Source organism: Equus quagga, chromosome 20 (assembly GCF_021613505.1).
Source record: "Equus quagga isolate Etosha38 chromosome 20, UCLA_HA_Equagga_1.0, whole genome shotgun sequence".
NCBI classification, from domain to species: domain Eukaryota; kingdom Metazoa; phylum Chordata; class Mammalia; order Perissodactyla; family Equidae; genus Equus; species Equus quagga.
In genome coordinates this window covers 17,529,168-17,554,570 of record NC_060286.1, presented here as the reverse complement: position 1 = coordinate 17,554,570, position 25,403 = coordinate 17,529,168, and the positions used below count along the sequence as shown (strand labels likewise).

Below are 25,403 nucleotides of genomic sequence, written 5' to 3'. Positions count from 1 at the left end.
AAGATTGCTTAACAAGTGTTCAGGAGATGATAAAGATATACTGTTACCTAAGTGAGACTTTCTCTTTAACAGAATCTGACATTTTGAAAAAGAATTGAAACGAGAGTAATTTCTCTTGTAGAATTTGGTGATATTCAGTGTATCACCTACAGTCATGTCCTGTGCCCCCTAAAATTCATCTTGTATATACCAGTGATGCCCATCTTTTGGGAAACTTTTCTCTAAGCATTGTATCTTTGTCCCTTAAAATCAGGTGAATTGTTTTTCTTGCGTATCTCAGCAGTAGTATCAATGTATTGTTTTGATAATACAGTAAAAACCTGTTATAAAGCAACTTGCCATTCCACAGATTCCACTTCTCCTGTCCTGATGGATGCTCCTTACTTCTTTGTGACAAAGAGAGCCTGCCACATGGGTAGGCTGCTATCCCTTCAGCCATGACAGGTGCTGTGTAACCCATGTGAGGCCCTTGAGGATCAGTCTGTTGCCCCTTCTTTATCAAATAGCATCTGAGGCCTCCTGGGTACCGGGGTAGGTGGAGATCACTGTGTTAGGCCTTATCACCTCACTCCTACATTATTATAGTCATGAACAGGCAAGAAATCACTGGAACAGTGGCACTATGGGCAAGAACAGAATGAGATAGTTGAGACTATGATTTGAGGTATTACTGATTGTTGAAAATTGCCATTTTAGAATTGGTTAGGTAGTGTCAATGGAATTTTGATGTCTTATCACACATGCATTGCTCAAAGCATTCCCTGGGCCCAGTAAAGCTGGGAAAAGTTTTCCCAAAGGAAATTTAAAAGTTGTTGATACCGTTATCGAAATAAGAATTCTAATTTTTGGACAGTTTGTTCATTGATCATTTATATTGCATTTGTCTAATTTCATATTGTCTGGCTTATATTATGAATACACACTTAAGTGTAGACAATGTGGATACGACAGTAGAGTATAACAGTGAAATCAAAGACCACATGTCATCCCTCCACATAGGCACAGCCGTTGTCAACCATTTAATGTGTGCCCCTGCGGTGTGTGTGACATGCATTAAAAAAATACAGCTTGTCATCATATTATAGATGTAAATTTGTAATCCTTTCCCATGTAACATCATAGATATTTTACTATATTTATTATATGGTCTTTATAAATAGTTTTGATAACTGCACATTAGTTCATTGTCTAACTGTATCAAAATGACGATTGTTGGACTTTATTATTAATAACACCACAACTGAATATCATAAAAGCTCTTTCTATATTTGCAATTATTTTCCTAGGTTATATTCTCTTGAAGTAGAAGATTATATCAAAGAGGTGTGTGTATGTGCGTGTGTATATATATACACACACACATATACATATAAGCAGTGAACATCTCTTGCAGTTCTGTCATTTCACATAGTTGGATATAGAATCCTATTTAAATATTTTTGCATATTTGGCATCTTCTTTTCTATTTTGCCTGTCTTTAGTATTTCAAAGATTTTATTTCAACACAATCTCTTTAATATGCACTTCTTTAATTTACCATTTTTATAGTGAATTTATCAAATGGATCCCTGCAAATACTGCTTCCTTTTCGTGGTTTGCTTTGCACACACCTCTGTGTTTCTGTGCCGGCAGGCCTAGGGCAGAAGAGCAGGAAGGGGGCAGGGCCTTTGGGGCAATGCTGGGCGTGTGGGATCTGGAGAGAGGACAGGCAAATGTTGACAAGAAGATTGGAGCTGGGATATGAGGATGCCCAGAGTGTCAGGGGATAGAGACCAGGACTGGGAGGGATGGGGGGGAAGGGATATGAGAAGGGGGTTTGGCTTAAAGCCAGGCAGGCCCAGGTTTACAACTTTGGGCATCTGCTGATTTGCTTAATCTATTGAGTTTAAAAGGTTTGCAGTGGGGCACAATGTAAGCAGTTAGTGAATCTGGGTAAATTGTATATGGGAGTTCCTTGTACCATTCTTGCAGCTTTTCTACAAGTTTGAAATTATATCATAATGAAAAGTTACCCCCTCCAAAAGAGGTTTGTGGTTGCTCTAGGCTGATATGTTTGTGTTCTCCCGAAAATGTGTATGTTGAAATCCTAATGCCCAATGTGATGGTCTTAGGAGGGCCCTGGGGAAGGTGATTGGGTCATGAGGGTGGAGCCCTCATGAATGAGATTAATGCCTTTATGAAAGGAGCCCCAGAGAGCTCCCTGGCTTCTGCCACCAAGTGAGGACACAGTGAGAAGGCACCAGCTATGAACCAGAAAGCAGGTCCTCACCAGAGCCTGACCATGCTGGCACCCTGATCTTGGACCTCCAGCATCCAGAACTGTGAGAAATAAATTTCTGTTGTTTACAAGCTACCCGCTCTGTGGTATTTTGTTACAGCAGCCTGAACGGACTAAGACAGTGGTTAAAACCTTGGGCTCTGGAGTCAGACTTATATTGGAATGCCAGTTCTGCTACTTACCAGCTGCTTGGTTTGGGAAATTAGTTTATTTGTTCATTCATTCATTCAACAAATAAATGAGTGCATCTATGTGCCAGGTCGAGTTTGGAGTGCTGAAAATGTAGTGAAGAACAAGATAGACAAAAATCTTTGCCCTATTCTACTTCTTCAAACCTTTTTCCTTATCTGTAAGATAGGGGTAATAATAGAATGTTCCTAATAAAGTTGAGGTAGGGATTAAATGAGAACAACATACTTTAAGAAACAAAGTACTTGGTATATAGTAACTGTTCAGTAAGTAACTGTTATGAATAATATTAAGGAAAAAGAAAACTATGAGAAATGGTTATATTTGAATAATTCATCAAATACATACTTCTAATTAGAATTTGAGGTTGAAGTATGCTTAGACGTACTGGCTAATGTCCTTGTAATGGCTCAAAGGTAGTCAAAGGGGAAGATTACACCCAAATATTGCAAACATTTTCGAAAGAGGCTGAATGCATACAGTGTTATACAAAGAGCTGTAAATCTGATCAATATGAATTTTGACAACTAGGCCAATGGCTGGGTTATCGAGTTCCTTAGGTCTTCTCAAAGCTAACCCAGCTTAATGCTGAAACCAGACCGTCAGGGACACCCCGTGCTGTGAGCAGTAATTAGTGCTCAGAGATTTTACCCTCAGGAGTCTTGGATGTCCTGCTCCAGGGTGGTTTGTTAGGCACTTTTGAGAAAAATAGTTACACTGTATTCTTCTGAGGTGATATGATTCATGAAGCTCTCTGTGATTAAAATGAGCCTGGTCAGCTGGAGTTCTGATGAGCCGTGGTAACTGGTGTCCTCACCTGGACCCTGTATTTTCCATCCTCTGAGCCAGGGGCTGTGCTGTACTGAGACATGGGACCCACTGCTGCTGTCCATGGCAGGGAGTCATCTGTTGAAGCATGAGTTTTGGGCTCTCCCTGGAGAATGGTGGGGTTCTTACAACTTAAATCCTTGAAAAAATTGTTTTTGTCTTTTTTTGGTTGTTTTGTTTTTAACACTCTTCTTTATATTGTAAGTTACTAATTCTCTTATTATCACTCTACTAAAAAGCTACCTTTAAGGTCTGCATTAGGCAAATTGACCCGGTAGAGTTTTATTGCTGTTAAGATACACTCTAACTGAAGTCTTCATACGTCATGGCAGTGTATGACTGTCTATTCTTTTCTCCACTTATTTTTTATTTTGTTTTATGTTGTATTTATTTTTACAAATAGTTTTGAATCCTTTGTGGAACAAAAGAGTGGGGATGGGCATAAACAGATAAATTATCGATGCCAAAATAACTTGTTGGGCTTCCTGTTCCTCCTGGTTTTTTCTTTCTCCCCTTGGTATTCTTTACCTCGTCCAGTTCCTCACTAACTCACTGAACAGACACTTTGAGAAGGCTAGGAATATGTTCTAATATGATTTATATGAGTTTTAAATATGATTTTCTCTTTATTTTAGATAAAATATATAGGAATATTTTCAGGAAAAAATAAACCTTTTGGGAAAATGGAGAGACAAATCACATAAGAGGCAATCAAAAACTGTCATGCACAAATAAAGAAATTTCAACTCTAGTAATCAACGAAATGAAGAATTAGAACCCCAATCATACAAGGGCAGACACTGAAAAGTCTGGCAATAAAATGTCAAAAAAGATGTGAAGCAGTGTAAACTCTTATAAACTGCCAGTTGAAACTAAAATTAGTACAACCACTTTGAAATGCTATTTAGAAATAGATAGTATAGATGAAGACATGCACACTGTATATTCTAGCCATATCATTTCTAGGAACTTTCCTTAAAGGAGCGCTTCCACAGGAACACAAGGAGACCTATATGAGGGTATTAATAGCACCATTCTTTATAATAGCAAAAAAATGCAAACTAAGTGCATAAAAAATAAATTGTGGTATTATATGATTCTTTGCTACTTTAAAAAGAGAATTTGGGTCATGATGTATGTATGTGCAATTATATACCTTGCTTTTTTTCATGGAACATTGAAGCCTAGCATTTTTCCATGCCATTAAATATTTCATGAAAACATGCTTTTAAAATAGCTGCATGCTTTTCATTTATGTGGATGGATCATTTTTTACATTTAGTACAGTCGGCCTTCCATATCCTTGGGTTCCGCATCTGTGGGTTCAACCAACTAAATGTGGACAGACTTTTTTTCTTGTCATTATTCCCTAAACAATACAGTATAACAATTATTTACATAACATTTACATTGTATCAGGTATTATAGGTAATCTGGAGATGATTTGAAGTATACAGAGGGTGTGTGTAGGTTATATGCAAATATTATGCCATCTTAGATAAGGGACTTGAGCATCATGGATTTTGGTATCACTGGGCTCATGGAACTAATCCTCGGATATGAAGGGACAATTGTAATTCTGCCCTTACTTTAACAGTGGTTTCCATTTTTCCTTACTATATTTTCCACGTATTTAAAGGATTTGTCCACATTCTGCCTATTTCCTTAGGATAAATTACAACTCTCACCACTGCTACTACTGGCTAGCCTTTATAGTGCTTACTGCATGCCACATGCGATGCTCTGCACTGCACGTGTATTAATTCATTTAATCCTCATACCAACTCTATGAGGTAAAGAAGTGCAGGCACAGAGAAGTTAATTAATTTGCCCGAGATGACTCATCTAGTAAGTGGTGGGGAATTTGAACCAGGTAGTCTGGCTCTCAAGGCTCTGCTTTTAACCCTGTGCTATATTCCTTCTCAATAGTTATTCCACTTCTAAGAAGGTCAGAGATTGTGGCCATCTTTAAAGGTTCCTGATACATATTGCCAGCTGTCTTTAGAAAGGGCATTCCTATAAGTTGTGTTTGAGTATTGGGTTATTTAAAGGCATTTTTTAAATTACAAAAGCAACATGTGTTTGGGGCCAGCCCCGTGGCCGAGTGGTTAAGTTCTCACACTCTGCTGCGGTGGCCCAGGGTTTCGCTGGTTTGAATCCTGGGCGCAGACATGGTACCACTCGTCAGGCCATGCTGAGGCAGCATCCCACATGCCACAACTAGAAGGACCCACAACTAAAAATATACAACTATGTACTGGGGGGAAATGGGGAAAAAAAGCAGGAAAAAAACAAAAGATTGGCAACAGTTGTTAGCTCAGGTGCCAATCTTAAAAAAAAAAGCAATGTGTGTTCGTGATAAACAGTTCACATAGTACAAAAACGTTTAAGGTACAAGTCCCCTTTTCTCCTCTCCCTCCCTCTGTCTGTGATAACCATTGTTAATACTTTGTTGTGTATGCTTCTAGAAATTTTCAGTGCTATATAAGTGCCTATATGTATGGATATACACAAACACGAACATATATCTTTTTTCCTTTCATAAATGGGATCATACCATTCATATATTGTGCAACTTGCTTTTTTTACTTAATTATGCATCTTGGATATCTTTCTATGTTAGTACATAATACCTTATTCTTTTTAATGCCATTAGTATACTTTAAAAAGTTATTAGCTATATCTTCCTTATGAGGTTCCACCTGATTGATGTAGCACTGTTGGATTCAAAGGGAGCCTAAGTGCTATTTTTCATGTTCTTTATTGAACAGGAAATGTAATTAATGAGGAAAATTGAAAAGTTTGTGGAATGAGCGAGTGAGAGAGAGATCTGTAGTCTCTTTCTGCTCTAGTGTCTTGCCCGTGTGTTTCCTGATTCCTGCTGATCTGATCACTCTTCCTGCATTCAGCCATGTTGTGGTCCAGGCCCCAGTCCCTTTCTTCCAGCTGAGTTATTTCCCACTTCTTGACCTCTCACTCCTTTGCTCAGATTCCACTGTAGCAACAGCCCAGATACCTACCAGCAGAGCATGACCTCACTGAGCAGATAATCTGTTTAAAGAAAAGAGATGCTCACATCCCTATTGAATAAGGGAATTGAATATTGGATTAACTCTTGTCTGTACTTACAGTTCTGAATAATTGAGAGGACCGTTTTAAAGCTGAATTCGTATAGGTTTTCTATAATACCTTCTTTAGTCTCTGATCTCTAAATGTAGAAATGACTTTCCAATTCTGTCACGTCAGGAAGCATCTATTAAGTATTTATTGTTATATTTTGTTGCAAGTTGGCACCATTAATTACATAAGAATCTCCATTTTGAATCAGAAAATTCACTGCTAGCCTTTGATGACTGGGACTAACCTCACAAGTTCAATAGAAAGAGCCATACTGTTGCCAAGGCAACTAAAGTTCAAGATCATCTGGTCTCCAGGCAACCTTTTCCAGACTTGCCACCTCAAATGGGAGAGGTCCTTCCTTGCCTTTCTATTACACCTTTGGGACCTCAGGAGGAGGAGAGCCCCAGAAACCTTGGAATGATGTGAGGTTTGGAGTTTTTGAAAGACAAAGTATATGGATTAGGTGGTAGTGTCTACACTGGAAAGGAACAGTCAGGTTTCAGAGGAAGGAGAACAGTTTCTCCTTACCCTTGTATCTGAAACACACTAACGTCAGTTTTTTTTTTAACAGTTACTGTTCTATTCCATACTCTTGGTTCATGTAAGTCCTCCTGAAGCTTGTCAAGGTCTGATTCATTACTGACTGCCAGCTCTTCTGTGGCTTGTGAGGGAAGTGAGATGCTTATTGTGTCACCCAGCATTCGAGAAGATGGGTGACCAGCATCTGGAGTGATGAGGCTGGTTAGTCTAGGAATTCTTCTCTTTCTGATGTCATAAGAGTTTACTGTTGCCTTGGCCAACATAAGCCAGCAGTTAATTTGTCTAGGGCAGGCAGTGCTGGAGGTGCTAGGGGCATATGTACCACGGGAATCAGCCTGCAGATTGTTTCACGCCAAGCCTTGAGATCCTTAGAAATGCCCCCATTTTTCTGAAGAACTTTCAGAGAAGTGAACCAGGCCACGTGGGTTTGGGACAGAAAGAACCTTGTGCTGTCACTATTATTAGGCTGCAGTTTTATATTTACTGGGGAGTGCATCCCCCCTGAATTCAACCCAGCTGTTGAACTCATGCTACATTTGATATTATTTTCCCCAAAGAAAACTAGTACTTAGCTTATCCTTTCATTTACCTGTTTAAAATAAAAAACTCTGGAGCTAAAAAGGCTCTTCTTTGGTTTTCCTTTTACCTCTTCAGTACCTTCTACATTCCTTAGTTATCTCTCTTTTTTTTCCTTGCCTTCTGTATCACCTCCTTAGATACATAAGCATTCTTGCAGCTGAATATTCACCCACAGATGCAGCTGTGAAGACCAGTGAGCTATCATGGAAAGGAGAGTTCTTATATTTCCTGCGTTACCTGAATTAGGTAGTGAGGGTATCTAGGGAAGAAAATAAGAAAATTCTCAGCATAAAAAATAATAAAAATGGTATTAATAATGGTAGCTAATGTTTTCTGAGCTCTCATTCTATGCCGAGTGCTCCACGTGGGGACCATCACAGTGTAATCCAGGAAGACCCCTACTGAGGGGTACTACCAGCATCCCCATTTCACAGAAATGGAGGCACACAGAGTGCAAAGCTGCCAACTGCAAGCTGAAATGACTTTGGGGGACTCGTGTTTTATTTATGCAAAATTTCCATTTAGTTTCCAACTGTATCCATGTTTGTTATATAAAAATAACTTCCTCCCCAAATCTTTCAGTAAATTATGCTATAGGAAGATAATGCTGTTTTCCCACAAGTTAACCCAGAGAGTTATGCACACACCTGTTAGAGAAATCAGTAATTTGGCCAATTAGGGAGTAGTTAGCCCTGAGAGTTGTTAGTAATTTGGCCAATCAGAGAGTAGTTAGCCTTAAATTTGAGGGCCTGTGGGCCTGGGATGAAGCCTGGCACAGAGGCAAGGCCAAGGGGAGGAGGGGAGGGCAGGGGTTGGTGTGTGCGTATGGTGGTTGATGCTGGGGCCCTTCATTCCAGAGGTCCTAGTTGCATGCCTCTTAGGACCTTTATTAGGAGTTAGAGAAGGATACAAAGGTAGAAACTTCTTGTCTGGGAGGTAAATACATACAACTGGCCCATCGCTTTGCATCATCGCCAATTACTCAATACCTAGTTGAGGCGTTGAGGACAACAGGTGTGCGTAGAAGGCCGAGCATGGTGTGTCTAGAGTGGTTGGAGAGGCTTCGTGGAAGAGGTGAGACCAGAAAAACCCGCAAAGGATGGGCTGCATTTCAAAGTAGGAGAGGGGAGGACGGTGTAGCCTAGTGAGTGATTCTGCTTGCCCTGCTTCTCATTTGTTCTCATTAATATGCATATGTATATTCATTTATATTGTCTCAAAAATCTCAGTGCTTTCCTTAAGTTACTCTTTACAAAGTTAGCCCCAAGAGGACAGAACGTTTTTCTTTTGGTCCAAGTCAAGGATTGCACTTGGTCGGCCATGGCTGCTGATGGTGTTCTGTGGGCCTGAGCGTTTTCCCACAGAAGCTGAATTTGGCAGCTCTTAGGTGGGTCACGCACCCTCAGTTTGACACATTCCTTGCCGCTGCTCTTGTCTTACACCTGACCTGACTCAACACGGATGTCACGTGCCTTTGTAAACACTTGCGTTTGTGACTCATGGTGTTAAGACTTCATTGAAAAAAGGAAAAGGAACTTTAACAAGTTCTCATTAAGTGAAACTCTCTTCAGAGCTTGAGAACCTTATTTTAAAACCTAATCTGCCCTTTTCCCAAATCTCATCTTAAAATTCCTTTTGCCTTTTTACTGAAGGAAGTAACATCTTGTCCTTTTGTTTTAGGCTGCTTTTCCTTCTCTTCCCCCCGAATAGTGCCTGGCTCCCTCAGAATGGGAGATCGAAAGTTAGAAGCTTGGAACTGTGTGCATTTAATGATATTTAAAGCCTGAAAAGCCCATCTCTGTGTAACTTATATAACTTTTCTACTGCGTATGACTAAGGGCCTGGCAGGAAAAAATCAGCCTGAAGAATACTTTCAATATAAAGTAATGAGTGACCACAGAGGGTTAGAAATGGAAGCTCCCTTTCAACATAACATTTTCAGTTTGCTTCTGCAAATACGCTGTCTTTCTTCTTGGCGTTTATTTTGACCATTTGCTGCCTTTTAGGTTACTGTAGTTGATAAAAGGCTGCCAGACACTATAATAATTCTTCTTTGTTTTTTTGGCTGACATTTTTCTACCTTGAGATAGTAAACTCCACTGAGTGCCTGTGGTTAGAAAGGGACAGAAAGCCAGGCAACTCCCAGCTCATTTCTCACTCTGCCTCTCCCTGACTTCAAGACGAGCCACCTTCTTGAGCCTCGGTTTCTTGGTACCAGCTTCACAAGGATGACACGGGCATCAGTCAGTATCCGTGGTGGTTTTGTATGACTGAGTTTGTGAGAAGTTTGTAACCTCCAAGGTAATTAGGAAAGGACAGTAACTTTGCTTACTTCTGACCTCTTGGGCAATGGGCTGGTTCTTTCTGAGGTTCCCTGTGGTGAGGATTGGTGCAAGTTGGGCCAAGAAGGTTGACGGTAAGGAGCAGAAGTCATTGGGCTCCCTCTTCTGGCTGTGGAGCCTGTAAGAAATCCGCCCGCAGTGAGGGGATCTTAGAAAGTAGTGGAAGGGCCCAAGCGCAGGGCGCTCTGCAGAGTGCCTTCATGTGTCCTTCCCTCCTTGGCAGGCACTGAGCGACCGCTTCAGCGGTGAGATCCCCGATGACCAGATGGCACACAGCTCCTTTTTTCCAGATGAGTACTTCACCTGCTCCTCCTTGTGCCTCAGCTGTGGGTAAGTGAGGCCAGCCATCCATCTCCACACCTTGGGAAAAGAGGACTAGCATGGTGCTTCTCAGACTTCAGTATGCATGCAAATCACCTGGGTCTGGTTAACTCACAGATGCTGATTTAAGGATGGGGTGGGGCCTGAGATGGTGTAGTTCCAGCAAGTTCCCAGGTGATCCTAGTGGTTGTGGAAATCACACTTTGAGGTTGCAGGGGATTCCAGAACACATGGTTATGGAGAATCCCCTGAAGATTCCAACCTGGTTTAGATGTGAAATTGACTGGTTGGGGCAGTTTTTACCACAGAAAACTTGAGGTTGTCTGTTTTTCTATATTTCTCCTACCAGGGCTTTAAATCCTAGTCATTCCATTTATTCAGCTAATATTTGGCAGCCCAGTGTGTAGTGTGCTGCGGTGGGTATCTATCCCAGCTGATCCCTTTCACTATGAAGGCAAACGCTTAGAGCACATTAGAATGATCCAGGGAGCTTTCAAAATTATCGAGGCCTGGGACCCACCTCCAAGGAGTCTCATTTAATGGAGCTGGGGTGGGTCCTCAGCACTGGTGTATTTAAAAGGCTCCACAGGGAATGCTAATGTGTGGCCTTAGTTGAGAACATTGAGTTAGGGCAGTACTTCTCCAGCTTTAATCTGTGTGTGCATCACCTTGGGATTTTGTTAAAATGTGGACCGAATCAGCAAGTCTGGGTGAGGTTCTGCATTTCTAACAAGCTCCTGGGTGATGCCTGTGCTGCTGGCCCATGGATCACAGTTTGTTACAGGGGGATCAGAGCAGTGATTATCCAGTTTTAGCATGCATCAGAAAAACCGGAAGGACATGTTCAAACAGATTGTTGGGCCTTGCCCCCATGGGTTCTGATTCAGTAGGTCTGACGTAGGGCCTGAAAATTTGCATTTCTGGTGAATTCCTAGGGGATGCTGATGCTGCTAGTCGGGGACTACACTTTGAGGATCACTGGATTAATTTGAGCTGTTGATGGCTATTAAGGCACAGTCTGGTGACTTGTCTGATGGAGCCCAGGGGATTTAAATGCTGTGTGTCAGGGTTAGATTGCAGTTTCCGTGTCCCGTAGACACTCCCCCACCCCTGAATTGTCTTTGCTCACATCAGGACCACTGCTCGTGTCCTCCACATTGGCCCATCTAGAGGAGACCTGAGCCTTTTCTGCTATGAATGGCCTTTTTGCATTGAACCCTGGAGGCCACCTGCTGGGCACTGAACCACCTTGGCTTTGAATTTGTAAAAAGGACTTGGCTCTTGGATTATATGATCTGGGCTAGGGAGAACTAAGGATTGTCTTGGAGAGGGAAGAGGGATGCTAGTTGCCGGTGAGACTTGCCTGCCTTTTTGCTTGCCCCCCGAGCCCAGCCAGAGGGGCCTAGGCTCTGCTGGATCATCGCTTTTCTGTCCTAACTGAGCCTCATCAGGGTTTCACTTTTGCTTCTGTCATAGTGAAATTCTGAAGTCCTGATCTCTGTTTTTGCATTCAGATGGCAGAGCTCACTGTTCATTTGGAAGGTTTTCTTGTCCAGCTTAAGCCTCCTCTTAACGCATTGCCAAATTTGGGGGGTTAGGTTTTGTTTTGCATCTTGGCAGCCTGTTCTGGTTAAACTTCCCATATCATGCTGTGTGGAGATTTGAGTTTCCTGAGAGCCATTCAGGTTTCATCTCTTGTCAAGGTGGTGTCTTCTGACTCCCCCGTTCCACTGAGGGGCCACGTGGTTTTTCCAAGAAAAGATTCCTCCTTTTCCCCCTTGCTTCTCACGAAAGGGTAATAGTTGCTCTACATTTGTCATGCTGTTGATTACAGGTGTGAGAGGCATGTGGGTTTCTGTGACAAACTGCCCTCTCTGTGCTCAGCATTTAGGCCCGGTTAATAACCAAGGTCTGGCTTCAGCCCTGTGTCTGGTTCAGGGTCAGACTCTTTTGCATAAGTGCATTGGCTCCTTTCGCCACCTCATTGTCAGCTTTTGGGCTTCACTCAGGGCTGGATGTAACAACAGCATGAATCACGGGAAGGAAGGAGTACCCCATGAAGCCAAGAGCCGCTGCAGATACTCCCACCAGTATGACAACCGAGTTTACACCTGCAAGGTGAGTCCTCCACGCTTCTGTCTGCTCCAGCAGCTGGCTGGCTGGTCACCGTCTCCTTTTGGAAAGACTGGCTTGGGGCCACTCTTTGCTGCATCCAAAGTATTTGATATTAATATTGAATATCTGGAACTTCTCCTCAGTTGTAACCAAAAGAACTCACATGTCTTTCTTGCTGGGGCTCCTTGGTTTGTTTTTTGAGGCTTGTTTTCCCCTTATTCTGTTGAGCTTGTAGGCAAGGGTCATATACATTGACTATTCATTCCTCTTAAGAGAAGTGTTCTTCAGGAGCCCAATTTTGATTGATTTCTCCTGTCTGTGACAGGGGTATAATTTACGGCTCAGTTTTGGGGCCTGGGATGGGTGCACATTCAGTTCATGATCATTCAGGGCATTGGCTTCTTTAAAGAAATGAACTTTCTTCTGATTTGCTAAACTCAGGGTCTGTAAACCCTCAGCTGGTATGGTTTGCGGGGAGCGGGGCTGGACAGGGCTGTGAAGAGGCCATGGGTCTGGCGTACAGAGAAGAAGCTGGCAGAGTGCCCCATGTTTCAGGCCTGCTATGAGAGAGGCAAGGAAGTCAGCGTAGTACCCAAGACATCTGCTTCCACCGACTCCCCCTGGATGGGCCTCGCAAAATACGCATGGTCCGGGTGAGTTAAACGACGTGGCTAAGGGTCGTTTGGTGTGTTTGTCTCCCCAGGCACCTGGCTGGGTAACAATCTCTATTTGCCTTCTTCCTAGGTATGTGATCGAGTGTCCTAACTGTGGCGTGGTCTACCGGAGCCGTCAGTACTGGTTTGGGAACCAAGATCCTGTGGATACAGTGGTGCGGACGGAGATTGTGCACGTGTGGCCTGGAGTAAGAGCTCTTTGTTTATTTTTCTTCTTTCTTTTGTATCATTCAGTTATTCATGTGTGCGGAAAAGTGGAACTTGTTTAGAATTAAGGTTAACCATGAGTTTCACTATATTGGTTTAGGAGGGCTTGATCTGGAGAGCCTTTCTTGTTCTAGACCTGTAATTATTTTGATTCCTTCTTGCAGAAATATTAGAAGCACAACTTAAACTAGAAATCTTTAGTTATACTGCCTTAGCAAATGAAAATTTTTTCATTTTCCAAATGCGCATGTTTGTATAGATGTATTTATAATTTACATGCCATTTATCTGCTTTTTTTCTCATACCACAATTTTATTTGCACATTGCTTCCACTTTTCATGATTCTCATTTGCAGTCATTGTGTAATACTCTATCTAGTGTTACAGTTTGATTCTCCGTTCCCTTCTTTGTGGACATCTATTACTGTGTATGATTTATTATCAAAGAAAATGCTATAGTGACCATCTTCATGTAAGAAATCCTTTGTTTTGGGAAATTTTCTTGAAGTATATTCTAAGAAGTAGGGTTACTATAGATCCTTACTACTTTTTAATTTGACTTTTGAATTTAAGATGTTGGAAACACCTGTTTATGAGGCAGTGCTATGGTGCTTTCATTGTGCATTAAACCACAATTCACATTTGGAGTTATGCATACATCACAACACATCCAAACCTTTTCCCTTCATGGATTTTCTCTAAGGGACTTATTTTACTTGGTGTTCCCCTTGCTGGGTGATCCCTGAGCCTACAGTCAGCCTAATAGGCCTACCTGCAGATCCACCTTTGAGCTTTCCTGGATCCTATGGGTACCATTTACCTATAGGTAAAATTGATGATTTCCTTATTGTTTTGTTCCAGTTCCCAGCCCCACTGAAATTTGCAACTGTGGTGTGGTCTCATTTCTGGAGCCCTTTGCATGATGGTCCAGGCCATCCTGTCTCAAGGATTTAATGTGGCCTTGAATAGTATAATTTTCTCACTAGGCTGTTATAGTAATGTCTTTTGTTTTTTGATCTGTGTTACTTCTTTCTTGTAAAAGCCATCGTCTCTATGGTAAGATAGTTTTTATTCCAAGAAAACAGTAATAAACATAGTTTTATTTTAGGCTACATTCCTCATAGTCCTTGGGGTTAGGGTGTACAGTCTTCTCCCCTTCTGTTTGTTCACTCGTTTATTTATTGTTTCAACATACATTTTTGAGTGTTATGTGCCCAGAATTGAACTAGATACTTAGAAAAATCCAAAAACGAAAAAGGTTATTGTTCTCAGAGAGTTCACAGTCTAATAGGGAGTCAAATACATAAACAGGTATTTCACTTCTACATGGAAGTAGGATTCCTAGAGGTGTGTGTACAAGTACTAGAGGAACTGAGTAGAAGTGCTCCTAACCCAGCCTGGGGTGGGGCCTTCCTGGAGGAGGTGTTATCTGTACACGAGTATCTCCTGGATTGGATATCTTGCTTGTGGGCAAAGTAAGGCCTGAATTGAACAGTCGTGCCCCAAGTCTTATGGTCAACTTGAAGAGAATAGATCAGTGATGACTGGTTGGGTGTGATATGCCTAGAAGCCACAGAGATTCCTGGTCTGTCTCCGTTCTTCTCTGGCAGGGCCCCTGTGGTTCTGAACTGGCCATGGTGAGCTGTGACCCACCCGAGACCCCTCTCTTCTTCCTTTACGGCCTTCATACCAAGCCTGACAGGAGCCTGCTTTTCCTTTCAGACCGATGGATTTCTGAAGGACAACAACAACGCTGCCCAGCGCCTCTTGGACGGGATGAACTTCATGGCTCAGTCGGTGTCTGAGCTCAGTCTTGGGCCCACCAAGGCCGTGACCTCCTGGCTGACAGACCAGATCGCGCCTGCCTACTGGAGGCCCAACTCTCAGATCCTGGTACGGTATGCAGGACACCCCCGCCTCCTGGCACGGGCCATTCTGCTTGTGCCACTCTGCCCTGTCCTGAGCTTGTTCTGGGAGTGGGGCGCAGAATTTCTCTCCGTCAGCTCTGCTCCCAGAGTATTGGAAAGGGTGGGGTACCCTGAGGCAGCCAGGGTCCTCTTCACCTACTGATTTCCCTTTGGGTTATTCTGCATGTATTTTGTTTGTGGTGGATTTTAATTTCCTTACCTGCAAGGGCCAATTATTGGTTAGATGTCTGAGGTATAGATACAGGCATACCTCGCTTTATTGCACTTTGCAGATAATTGCGTTTTTTATGAGACCCTCCACCAGCAAAAAGGCTCAGATGATGGTTAGCATTTTTTAACAGTAAAGTATTTTTTAATTAAGGTATGTACATTGTTTTTTTAGACAATGCTGTGTTACACTTAATAGACTACAGTGTAATGTAAACGTAACTCTTTATGTACACTTTGAAACCAAAAAATTCACGTGACTCACTTTATTGCAACATTTGCTTCATTGCAGTGGTCTGGAATTAGAACCTGCAATATCTCGGAGGTATGCGTGTACAGAATCTGGAGGAAAAGTGGCCTTTAGAGGTCATTTAGGGTCATCCTCCACTTGATACATAAACCTCTCAGCACCCACAGCAAGGGAGGACCCAGCTTTGGCCCAAACACTTTGGGACAGGAAACTCACTCCTCACCAACTTCCCAGAACTGTGAAAAAAATGAATTCTTGTTGCTCTTCTGGCTAGAATTAGCGTAGTCCCTTCTGAGAACCCTGTGACTCAGCCAAATAGATTTGAGGTGCCTTTCCAGGTCCTTCTTGGAAGGAAATGATAATCACAGCTGTGGTTTGGTGGGGGCAGTCTGTGTGGCTAGGGGTCTTAGGTCCCCTCCATTAGGATTATTGGGGTCCTGCCATTCCAAGATGCTCCTGGGGTCTCCCCCGGGTCTTGTTGACTTTCTCAGCTGAGCAGACATGAGTGATACCTGCCTCTCTGTTTGTTTTGGGCTTGGAACAGAGCTGCAACAAGTGTGCTACATCCTTCAAAGATAACGACACTAAGCATCACTGCCGGGCCTGTGGGGAGGGCTTCTGTGACAGCTGTTCATCCAAGACCCGGCCAGTGCCCGAGCGGGGCTGGGGCCCTGCACCTGTGCGGGTGTGTGACAACTGCTATGAAGCCAGGAATGTCCAGTTAGGTAACGTGGGGCCGGGAGCTGCGAGGGTGGAAGGGGGAACCTCTCTCCTTGGCACTGGGTGTCGGGAACTGGACTCCACATCACCAGCCCTGTTCCTGCTGGCATCCTCTGCTGAGAGCAGTTGCTCCCCTGGTCTCGGCCAGTCATCCTCTAAACTCTTTGTTAACAGGGTCCTGTGTTTATCAGACATGGCTTAGACTGAGTCTTCTCCCTGGAGAAGGTTCTAGGTCATGCTCCTAGAACCTTTCTGGCTTACTTTAAAGGAAGGTTAACAAATAACTCCAGATGGTTGTGGTAAAGGACTAACAGATGTCACCTGACCCACAGCACAGACCCTTGCCATCATTATAAGACAGCCTATGGTTCTCTGGGAGAAGAATCCAGAAGTGCTCTGCTGTTGCCTCCTGAGTTTTCCATTTGGGAAGTGACTGAGAGGTGACAGCTTTGCCTTTTTCACTGTCTACAGATGTCACTGAGGCACAGGCGGACGATGAAGGTGGGACACTGATTGCTCGGAAGGTGGGCGAGGCCGTGCAGAACACTTTGGGAGCTGTGGTGACAGCCATTGACATACCACTAGGTGGGCCTGGCACTGCTTCTCTTGGGTGTAGTGAATGTGGAGTGAGTGGTTTCGGAATGCCCTGGGCTGTCATTTTGTCAAAGGTTTGCTGATGCAGATTGAGTTGGGCAGCAGGGAGTTGACTGAAAATTGACATTTGCTTGCTTCTGCTGCATACCTTGGTGGTTTTGTATTTATTCCTGGGGGCCATCCTCTTATACCATCTATTGTTGCATAAGAAACTACCTGATAATGTAAAGTCCGAAAACAACCATCATTTTATGATGTCTCACAACTTTGAGTCAGGAAGGGTAATTATTCTGCTCCAAGTGTCATTGCCTGGAGTTCCTACCCGACATTCCAGTATGGCAGCTGGACTGGTCTCAAGGGCCAAGTCAACCTCGCTTATGTGATGGGTGCCTTGGAAGGGATGCCTGGAAGGCTGGGCTCAGTAGAGGCCTCTCTCTCCCTGTAGCCTCCAGCCTCTCCATGTGGTTTCTTCAGTGGGTAGTTGGACTTCTTCCATGGTGGCTCAGGGCTCTAAGAACTGATGTTCCAGGAAATGGAAAATAGAAGCTGCCAATCTCTTAAGGCCTGGGCCTGGACACTGGCACTTCTGCTGTGAGTCTCCTTTAATCATAGAGCCTGCCTCGGTTTGAGGGAGCGGGCAGGATTGTCAAAGAATTTGTGGCTGTCTTTAATCCGCCACATAGCCAAGCTATTATTCATTTAAGACTTAAGATAGCTCCTCAGCTCTGGATGTGAGGGGTACTTGTAACCAGAACGGGAAGAGGGAGAGGAAGGAAAACCCACCAGTGTGGAGGGCTTAGGCAGGGTTGGCTGGCCTGGGTGTTTCAGCCCATTGTTGGGGAGAGACCAAGAACTCCTGGGTGGGTGGTGATGAAAACTGCTTGGATCGGATTTAATCATTGTGGCTCAGATGTGGACAGATGAGGAGCCTTAGACTTAAGGGTGTAGAAAGAGATGGATTTGCGCGGGCTTGTAGCTCAGGTTGCATCTGGTCTCAGGAGTACCTGAGAGAGGCAGGGGCTGCCCTTGGCCCAGAGAGCCTGCCAGCTGGGCTCACCAAGCCGTGATCTGCTGAGCACTCGCTGGCCGTCGGGTCCCAGGCCAGCGTGTTAGACACGTTATTTCTTATGATGCCCATAACCACTCTTGAAGGTGGGTTGTTAAATAAGTAAGGTAAGGCCCTGAGAAGTAACCTTTCTTAATCCTGCAGCTGCTAATTAACTCGTGCTCAGTGACACTGGGATTTGAATGAGGTATGACCTCATTCCAAAGTCCGGACTTCTTTAGTGTTATGCCAGCGGTTCTTAATGCAGCTGCACTTTGGAGAGCTTAATATGCAGATATCCATGCCTAGGCCCAGCCCCAGGATTCTGCCCTGGGTGGTGTGGGGTGAAGGCTGGGCGTCTGTGTGTTTTAAAAGCGCTCTGGTGATCGTGTGCGCAGTTGGATGGTGAGCCTGTGAAGTGTCTGAGGGAGCCTTTCTGTGTGGCGGGACTCGGGGTGTTGGATCCGGGTGTCCCACCCATTGTGGTTCCTTCCCCACCGCAGGTCTGGTAAAGGATGCGGCCAGGCCGGCATACTGGGTGCCCGACCACGAGATCCTGCACTGCCACAACTGCCGGAAGGAGTTCAGCATCAAGCTTTCCAAGCACCACTGTCGGGCCTGTGGACAGGGCTTCTGTGACGAGTGCTCCCATGACCGCCGGGCTGTCCCCTCTCGAGGCTGGGACCATCCTGTCCGAGTCTGCTTTAATTGCAATAAAAAGCCCGGTGACCTTTAACCCAAGCTCCCTCTCCAAGTCCTTCACAATTCCTTAGGTTCTCAGGGTTAGAAACTGAAGTCTCGTTGAGGTAGGCCCTCCTCCTGGGCACCTCTTGTGGTGTGTGCCCTCTACTCATCCTGGGGCCACTTTCCCACAGTGGGGGGGTGGGGCAGATGGGCGGGGGTGAGCCTGGGAGCAGGCCTGAAGGCGTGAACCCCTCAGGGCAGGGGACCGAGCAGCTTATAGCAAAGGGGAATGAACCTGAATCCGTTGCATTTATTTCAGTTAAAAATAAAGACATATACCCGTATATACATATGAAAGGAGCGTGGAGTGTGTTCAGGCTGCTGCTGGCTGCAAAGACTCACTCATGTGTCCCCAGCACAGGGCTAAGGTGGCAGTGGCAGCAGGTCTTCCCCACAAAACCGAGCCCAGTCCAAAGCCACTGCGTTGCTAGTCACCTTTCGCTGCTTCTCTCCGAGCCCTCGAAGCCTCTCCTTTCCTTGCCTTTTCCCAGCTGCCTGGGCAGATTAGCTTCCCGGGTACTTCTTGCTTGGAATAGCCTGGAGGGAAGCGACCTGGGCCCTCTGGAGTTGGATCCCGATTCTTGGCCTAAGCTGTTGCAGTGAGACCACCTAACTTAGTGTGCAGGTCACCAGAGTGGGTGGGGGGTGAGGGGTAGGGTCCTCAGCCCTGAGAAGTCAGCGTGCAGGGAACGTGGCGTCCCTTGTACCTGGGGAGAGCCCGGAGGAGACGGGCCTTCCCCTGCAGTGTTTCCTGCCTGTTGATGCTGCTGTGTGCCCAGTCCGCTCTCCCAGAGGCTGCCCGCCTGCTCCCAAATAGAACACCTGCTTCCTTCCCTCTCCAGCCCCTCGAGCCCGCCATCCGCTTCTGAGTGTTGCACTAGGATTTTTATCGCTTATTTTGAAGTGTCTTAATTCTTTGTTCCCCAGACATGTGACCCTTCTAGCAATCGGAGGGGTGATCATGAGAAATCTTCCAGGGAAACAGAGCACAGAATGGACTGTTAGTTGTTTTTTTTAAGAATATATAAAATTTCAACAGATCATTAAGAAAAAATTCTCTCTCCCCGGTTCTTGCAAGAGAAGTCAAAAGAACTTTTGTTTCTCATCAAGAGCTTGGACATCCATATCTATCGTGACTGGAAAGACTGAAGTGCTGAAATCCTGTCATTGTGGTGGATTTTATCTTCACTGGCCAAAACGAAGAATTAAAAGTGACATAGTTCTTGACTGAACTGGTGGGTGGGCCGAGCTTCGGGGAGGTACGTGGCGGTCGTTCCTGGCGTGCGTGTCAGTGTGATGTAAGCCCTTGGAATGTTGGTCCTTCTCAGACCTGCTCCCTTACTGCCTCCTGTGGCCCAGCGACTGCGGCCCTACTCTAGTACTGTGTATTATCAATTCGCCATTATAAAGGAATCTTCCTGCTCAATATGGACTGTGCGGACTCTTTCCTTTCACTCCCTCAGTAAATCTTGCTTGATGAGAAAGTAGCTGGTGGCTTTCACAGAAGCCAAGTGAGAGGTCTATTTCTAGGGTGGTTATATTTTACCTGAAATATCTTATTCTCTAACAAGAACTTAAAAAAAAATAAAAATGTAGCCGAATACCACAAAGCCATTATCATACATTTCCCCCAGCTATTACATAAAAAGCATGCCCCAGGCCAGCTTGCTAACTGGGACCAGGAACTTTGTGATTGTCCCTGGTATTCCTTTCGAGCATGATAACTCATGGTCCCAGGACTCGTTCTCGTGCTCAGAGGGCTCCACGCGTGCTCACTCACCCTGCTGTTGTCCTGCGCTGTAGCTGTTAGCACTTTCCACAGTGGGTGTGGGACCCGATTGTGGGTGGGGACCCACAGCCTGGGCGGGGCTGTGCTGCACAGTGGTAGCTGTTGCTTCACAACTTGTGTTCCCCGGGTTTCACTCTGGTAGCTGCAGGACCACAGTCCATGGGAATCCTCGCTCAAGGAAGAGACCCTGGGAAAAAATGTTTTTCTCTTTTTGTCTGTCACTCCTTCTTCATTCCCCTGCCCTACCTTGTCTGGTCAACTTCTGCGTCCATCCTCCTCATTCTTGTGGTCATTGACATTCTGGTCTTTGTCCGTTCCCTTCTTTCTGGCCTCATCTTCTTTTCCCTTGTCTGTCTTTTTCCTGTTCCTGTCCATTTCGTCCTTATCGTCTCCTTTTTGGGTGAGTGGGGCAGGGTGGGGAGGGTTTGGGGAGAAGAGGTGAATGGTGGTGGCCTGTGTTAGACCTGTTTGTCCTGTTGTCGTGCGGGGGCACCCTGAGCATGAGTCTGCCTCGCTACACAGGAACGATGCAGAATAATCGGAACTCCCGTACACTAGTCAGACCAGCAGAGGAAAGGACGGTAACCCAGTGTCAGAGTAATAGGAGGTTCCCTTTTCTTGCTCTACATATCCAGTCCCAGGCTCAACTCAATATGAAGTGAAACCCAGCTAGATACATGAAAACAAAGGCTTAAAAAAGCCTATTGAGCTATCATACATAAACATTTCAGCTTGAGTAATTTTCTGAAACTGAATACACAACCAACCAGCACCCAGATGAAGAAATAGAATCTAACTGCACCCCAGGAGCTCCTGGTCCCCCCCACCCCCCGCTCCAGGAGTACCCACCGTCCTGACATGGAATAGCACAGATTAGTTGCCCCCTTGCAGGGGGTGTAACACAAAGGCTTCAGTAACTTTCTGGCTTAAACGACTTGCTCACAGGCGGAGGAGACAGTTGTAGAACATAGCCCTGAGAGCCGTGAGCAGACATTTCAGCTTGTGACTGAGAACTAAGCAATGGGACTCAGTGGGATCCTCACGCATCCCTTGGGTTTAACTCTGCTGGTCTGACTTACTTGGGAACTGGAAAAGAGAAGAGAACCAATATTTAGGTGCCTGTTAGAAGCCAGGCACTGTGCTAGGAGCTTTATATGGTTAATTCTCACAACCACACTGGAAGGTGAGTAGTAGTGTTGATGTTTTCCCAGCTGAAGACACTGGCTCACGGAAGTTCAGAAGCCCAGGGTGGCCTGGCAAATCAGACTGGAAGCTGGGCTTTGAGTCCAGGCAGGCCAGATGACTCCGGAGTGATGAGTGCACTCTGCTCTGCACCAGCTGCCCTTGGCACTGCACTGCAGAGCTGCTCTTAAATGTTCTTTCTCCCTCTTGGGTTGTGAATTCTTCTGCATTTCCAGATAAGATAAGGTCAGTATCTTTTCCTTAAGAGGAAGGTTAAAAGAAAAAAATCAAGGTATTTCTCCTATTGTCTCAGGAGGGCTTAGCTCTGTATCTCATTGTTTCCATTGTCCTCAGAGGTTCTCACAGTAAAGGACAGTAATCCTTCTTTCACTAAAAACAGCAGAGAAACTGGTTTAGGGATTAAGCAAGTTGGTCTAGCCTGTATCATTGGAGCTAAGCTTCCAGTTCTTAATTAACGGTAATTTTGCAACCATATTTGCGTGTTCAATTTCAGAACTACCATCAGTCAGGGGAAGAAAACTGAACCCACAATGGTAGCCCGTAACTCGCCTCATCACTGACGGAGTTAGTTTTAGTTACTGTACAAAATCTGAGTTCTACTTTCTGTTAAATTACACCCAGTGCAATCTTTTCTTTCTTTGTACCTAGGAAACTCATAGACTTATGAGCACTAAAGATCATATAGTATGGAGGTTTATGGGGTCAGAGAATCTGTAATTTAGGAATATGCTTACAAGAGCAGAACTATCTTGGGAACTGCCATTTGTAGACAACAGCATGTCTTTCTGTGTTTTGGCAGAGTCCACCAATATATGATGCTAATACTGAGCGATTTCATCTACTGCCATGGTTTCAACTGCCATCTTCTATACTGATGATACCCAAATCCTTAACTCTAGGCTGATTTCTCAAGACTCCAGCTTCATCCCTAGACAACTCCCTTCGATGTCCAGAAGATACTGCAATTCAGAGTCTTAAGTAGATTTCCCAGTCACCATGTCACCTGGGTTCTGGCCGCCCTGCACTGTCAGCAGTGTTTGTATCTGTGTGCCTTTGCTCAGATTATGGCCTCTGCAGAGAAGGTGTTTTGCTCTTGCAGCAGCTGCTTTTATTCAAATGCAGCCAAGAGTGCAAGTGGGTGGGTGGTAGGAGCGAGCAGGGAGATGCGAGCAAAGCTAGGACAACAGTCCAGAAGTCGTCTGCAGGAGCAGAGGCGGCTGGTCTTGAGGAAAGAGGAAAAAAGGGAAAATGAGGTCCAACTGAATGAACCCCAGGAGATTGTAATCTTCCAGAGGAAAAGAAAAAATCCCATTCTAATAGAAAGATTCTTGGACTTGAGCAGGAGACCCAGCTGGCTCTGCCACTTGCTGGCCCAAGACCTTGGGCAAATCACCTTTTCAGTTTTCCTTTTCAGTAAATTGGAGCAACCATCACCTGCTTGAGAGGGTTGTAAGAATTCAAAGGGAATAATGCTGGCAAAAATTGTCCATTCAACATACCGAGTGACTAGCTGTGGCAAGTGCTGGGGAAAGGAAGCTTCCTGGAGGAGTCTGTGAAGCTGAGACCTAACAGTTGGGCTTTCACAGGCCACAGGGGCAGAGGCCCAGATGAGAGAGGAGCTTGAAGCATTTGTGTTCTGAGAGCCCCAGGTGGGAGGTGGAGATAGGGCAACAGGATGAGGTATTCGTGATCAACTCTCAAAAGGCCATTTTATTCGGAGGCACAAGAAGCCATTGCACGCAGGGATCTTTCAGAAAGATTGTTCCTGTGGCAGCGGCCACGCAGGGGTGGCCTGCAGAGGCAGACTGAGAGGAGTGTGCCCAGGGGCTCTCAGCAACATATACAAAGGGTGAAATGGGAAAAGAAACTGAGTTCAGCCTGCAGTAGTTTTCACAGATGGTTACATAGGGTATTTAGACCAGGACAGATCTGGGGCTGACAGGTAAGAGAGGACTAACTTGGTTTCAAAGGAACTTCCAGGGACCCTTGTTGTGGGACACCAAGGATGCTGTCAGTGCCCTCCAGAGCATGTCAGGCCAGGTGAATACTAAGGTGGCTACATAGCAAGATGGAGTGTGAGGCAGGCGTCGATCTGGACATTGTTGATAAGCAGTATGTGCCACTGTTCTCTTATCTCTGTTGAGAAGGCTACAGGCAAGCAAAGGCCAGGCCACTCAGCAAATGGTTTATCATAGCTCAGTGCTGCTGCCACCATCACCTGCCCATTCTCTACCTTTGTCACGGGGGAACTGGGCAAAATGCCCTAGCAGACCCGCAAGTGAAAAATGCTTCAAGCCCGTGTAACATACTAATCTTTGGGACACTGCGTTAACAAGCAAACAGACCAGAACGCTTAACCAAATTCTCAGATAAGTTTAACCATGTCTCATACGACTTAGGCCAAATGTCAGGAGCACTGGCTGCTAACCAGAGATCAAGAACAAATTGTTAAGTTTAAATGGGAGGTTTTGAAGGAAGCTCCTCCTCCTTTTTTAAGCCTAAGGGGAATCTAAAATGATTCTTAGACAACTATATTTGCCTAACAAGAAACCTGGGCTGTGGCCCAGTTGCTAAGAGAACTTAGGAAGGTAGGTGGGAACAGGGTCACCCACGTCAGCACTGACCTGGTATTCTCGGGTAGTCAGATTGTCTCCACTGTTTGGGGAGAGATCAAAGTTGGACTAAGCAGCCACCCATGGACTCAGCTCCACTGAAACAGTCAGTATAGAAATGTGGGGAAAGCTCTGTTAGATGTGCAATACCAGTGATGCTAAATTGCAGGTGCTGTAATGAATGAACTTGCAGATTGTGTAACTTAGAACTTGAGGGGACAAAGGTATGGGTGGATATTAGGGTCATGGCTCAGCATTCATGCTTGTTTGTGCTCTTGGGCAGGGGCATGTCACCAAAGTTAGTCCAAAAGACCCTGCAGTGACAATGGCCACCTGGACCCTTCAGTCATACAGATATTTCCCGGGACCTATGTGCAGGTCAGTATGCCAGGGGTGCAGACAGGGACAAAATCCAAACAATTAAGCACATGAGAATTTTGGTAATTAGTGAGCTTCTTACGATTGGTGAGTGCCAGAAAACTTCACTCACAGGGTGATTAAGGATCGTGAAATGTTAGCATTGGGTGTTTCCACTTGCTCCGAGCTGCTTCCTGATTTCTCCATACACCAGCTGTGATACACAAGTCAAGCAATGTCAGTGACTGGAAGAGCATGAAAAGTAGAAAATGGGATCTGAAGTCATCGGGTTCCAAGTCCCAGCTCTCCACTTAACAGGTCTATGATCCACGGCAAGTCAGTCAATGGCTCTGAGCCCAGCTTTTCTACCTGTAAAATGATGCTAATAATTTTTAAATCACTACTACTCTCCTCTCTTCTTTATGGGTTGTTACAAGGATCAAATCAGGTAAGATGGGGAAATTCTTTATAAAATACGAGCACTAAAAATATTTGTCATTAAAATGTAGCTCCTCTGTCAGATGACCAATCTGATGGTCTCCTTTGCTTATTTTGGATTTGGTTCTCTGTACCTTAAGTTGTATGAGGGTTCTGGCAGGAAACAGATGGAACACTCAAGGGACAGCTGAAGTGTCACTGGTGAAGCATCCTGGGCTAGCAACAGTGAGGTGCAATTACCAGCTGGAGGTGTGAATGGACAAACAAAAGTTACTGGAACCCAGAGAGAGCTGTGTTCCAGTAGAAGCTGTGGCCTTGGGTGGA

At 44.9% G+C, this 25,403-nt stretch overlaps 1 protein-coding gene across 1 annotated transcript in view; it reads left to right on the top strand.

The window, feature by feature from the left end:
- ZFYVE1 (zinc finger FYVE-type containing 1) overlaps nt 1-20,106 on the top strand; it is a 46,496-nt gene extending 26,390 nt beyond the window's left edge. Inside the window, exons 5-12 of the mRNA XM_046647648.1 lie at nt 10,100-10,206; nt 12,207-12,315; nt 12,868-12,965; nt 13,057-13,174; nt 14,915-15,085; nt 16,122-16,302; nt 16,769-16,882; nt 18,440-20,106. Coding sequence (XP_046503604.1) covers nt 10,100-10,206; nt 12,207-12,315; nt 12,868-12,965; nt 13,057-13,174; nt 14,915-15,085; nt 16,122-16,302; nt 16,769-16,882; nt 18,440-18,672 — 1,131 coding nt within the window. The 3' untranslated portion in view covers nt 18,673-20,106. The remainder of the gene's footprint in view (nt 1-10,099; nt 10,207-12,206; nt 12,316-12,867; nt 12,966-13,056; nt 13,175-14,914; nt 15,086-16,121; nt 16,303-16,768; nt 16,883-18,439) is intronic.
- The last annotated feature ends 5,297 nt before the right edge of the window (nt 20,107-25,403 follow it).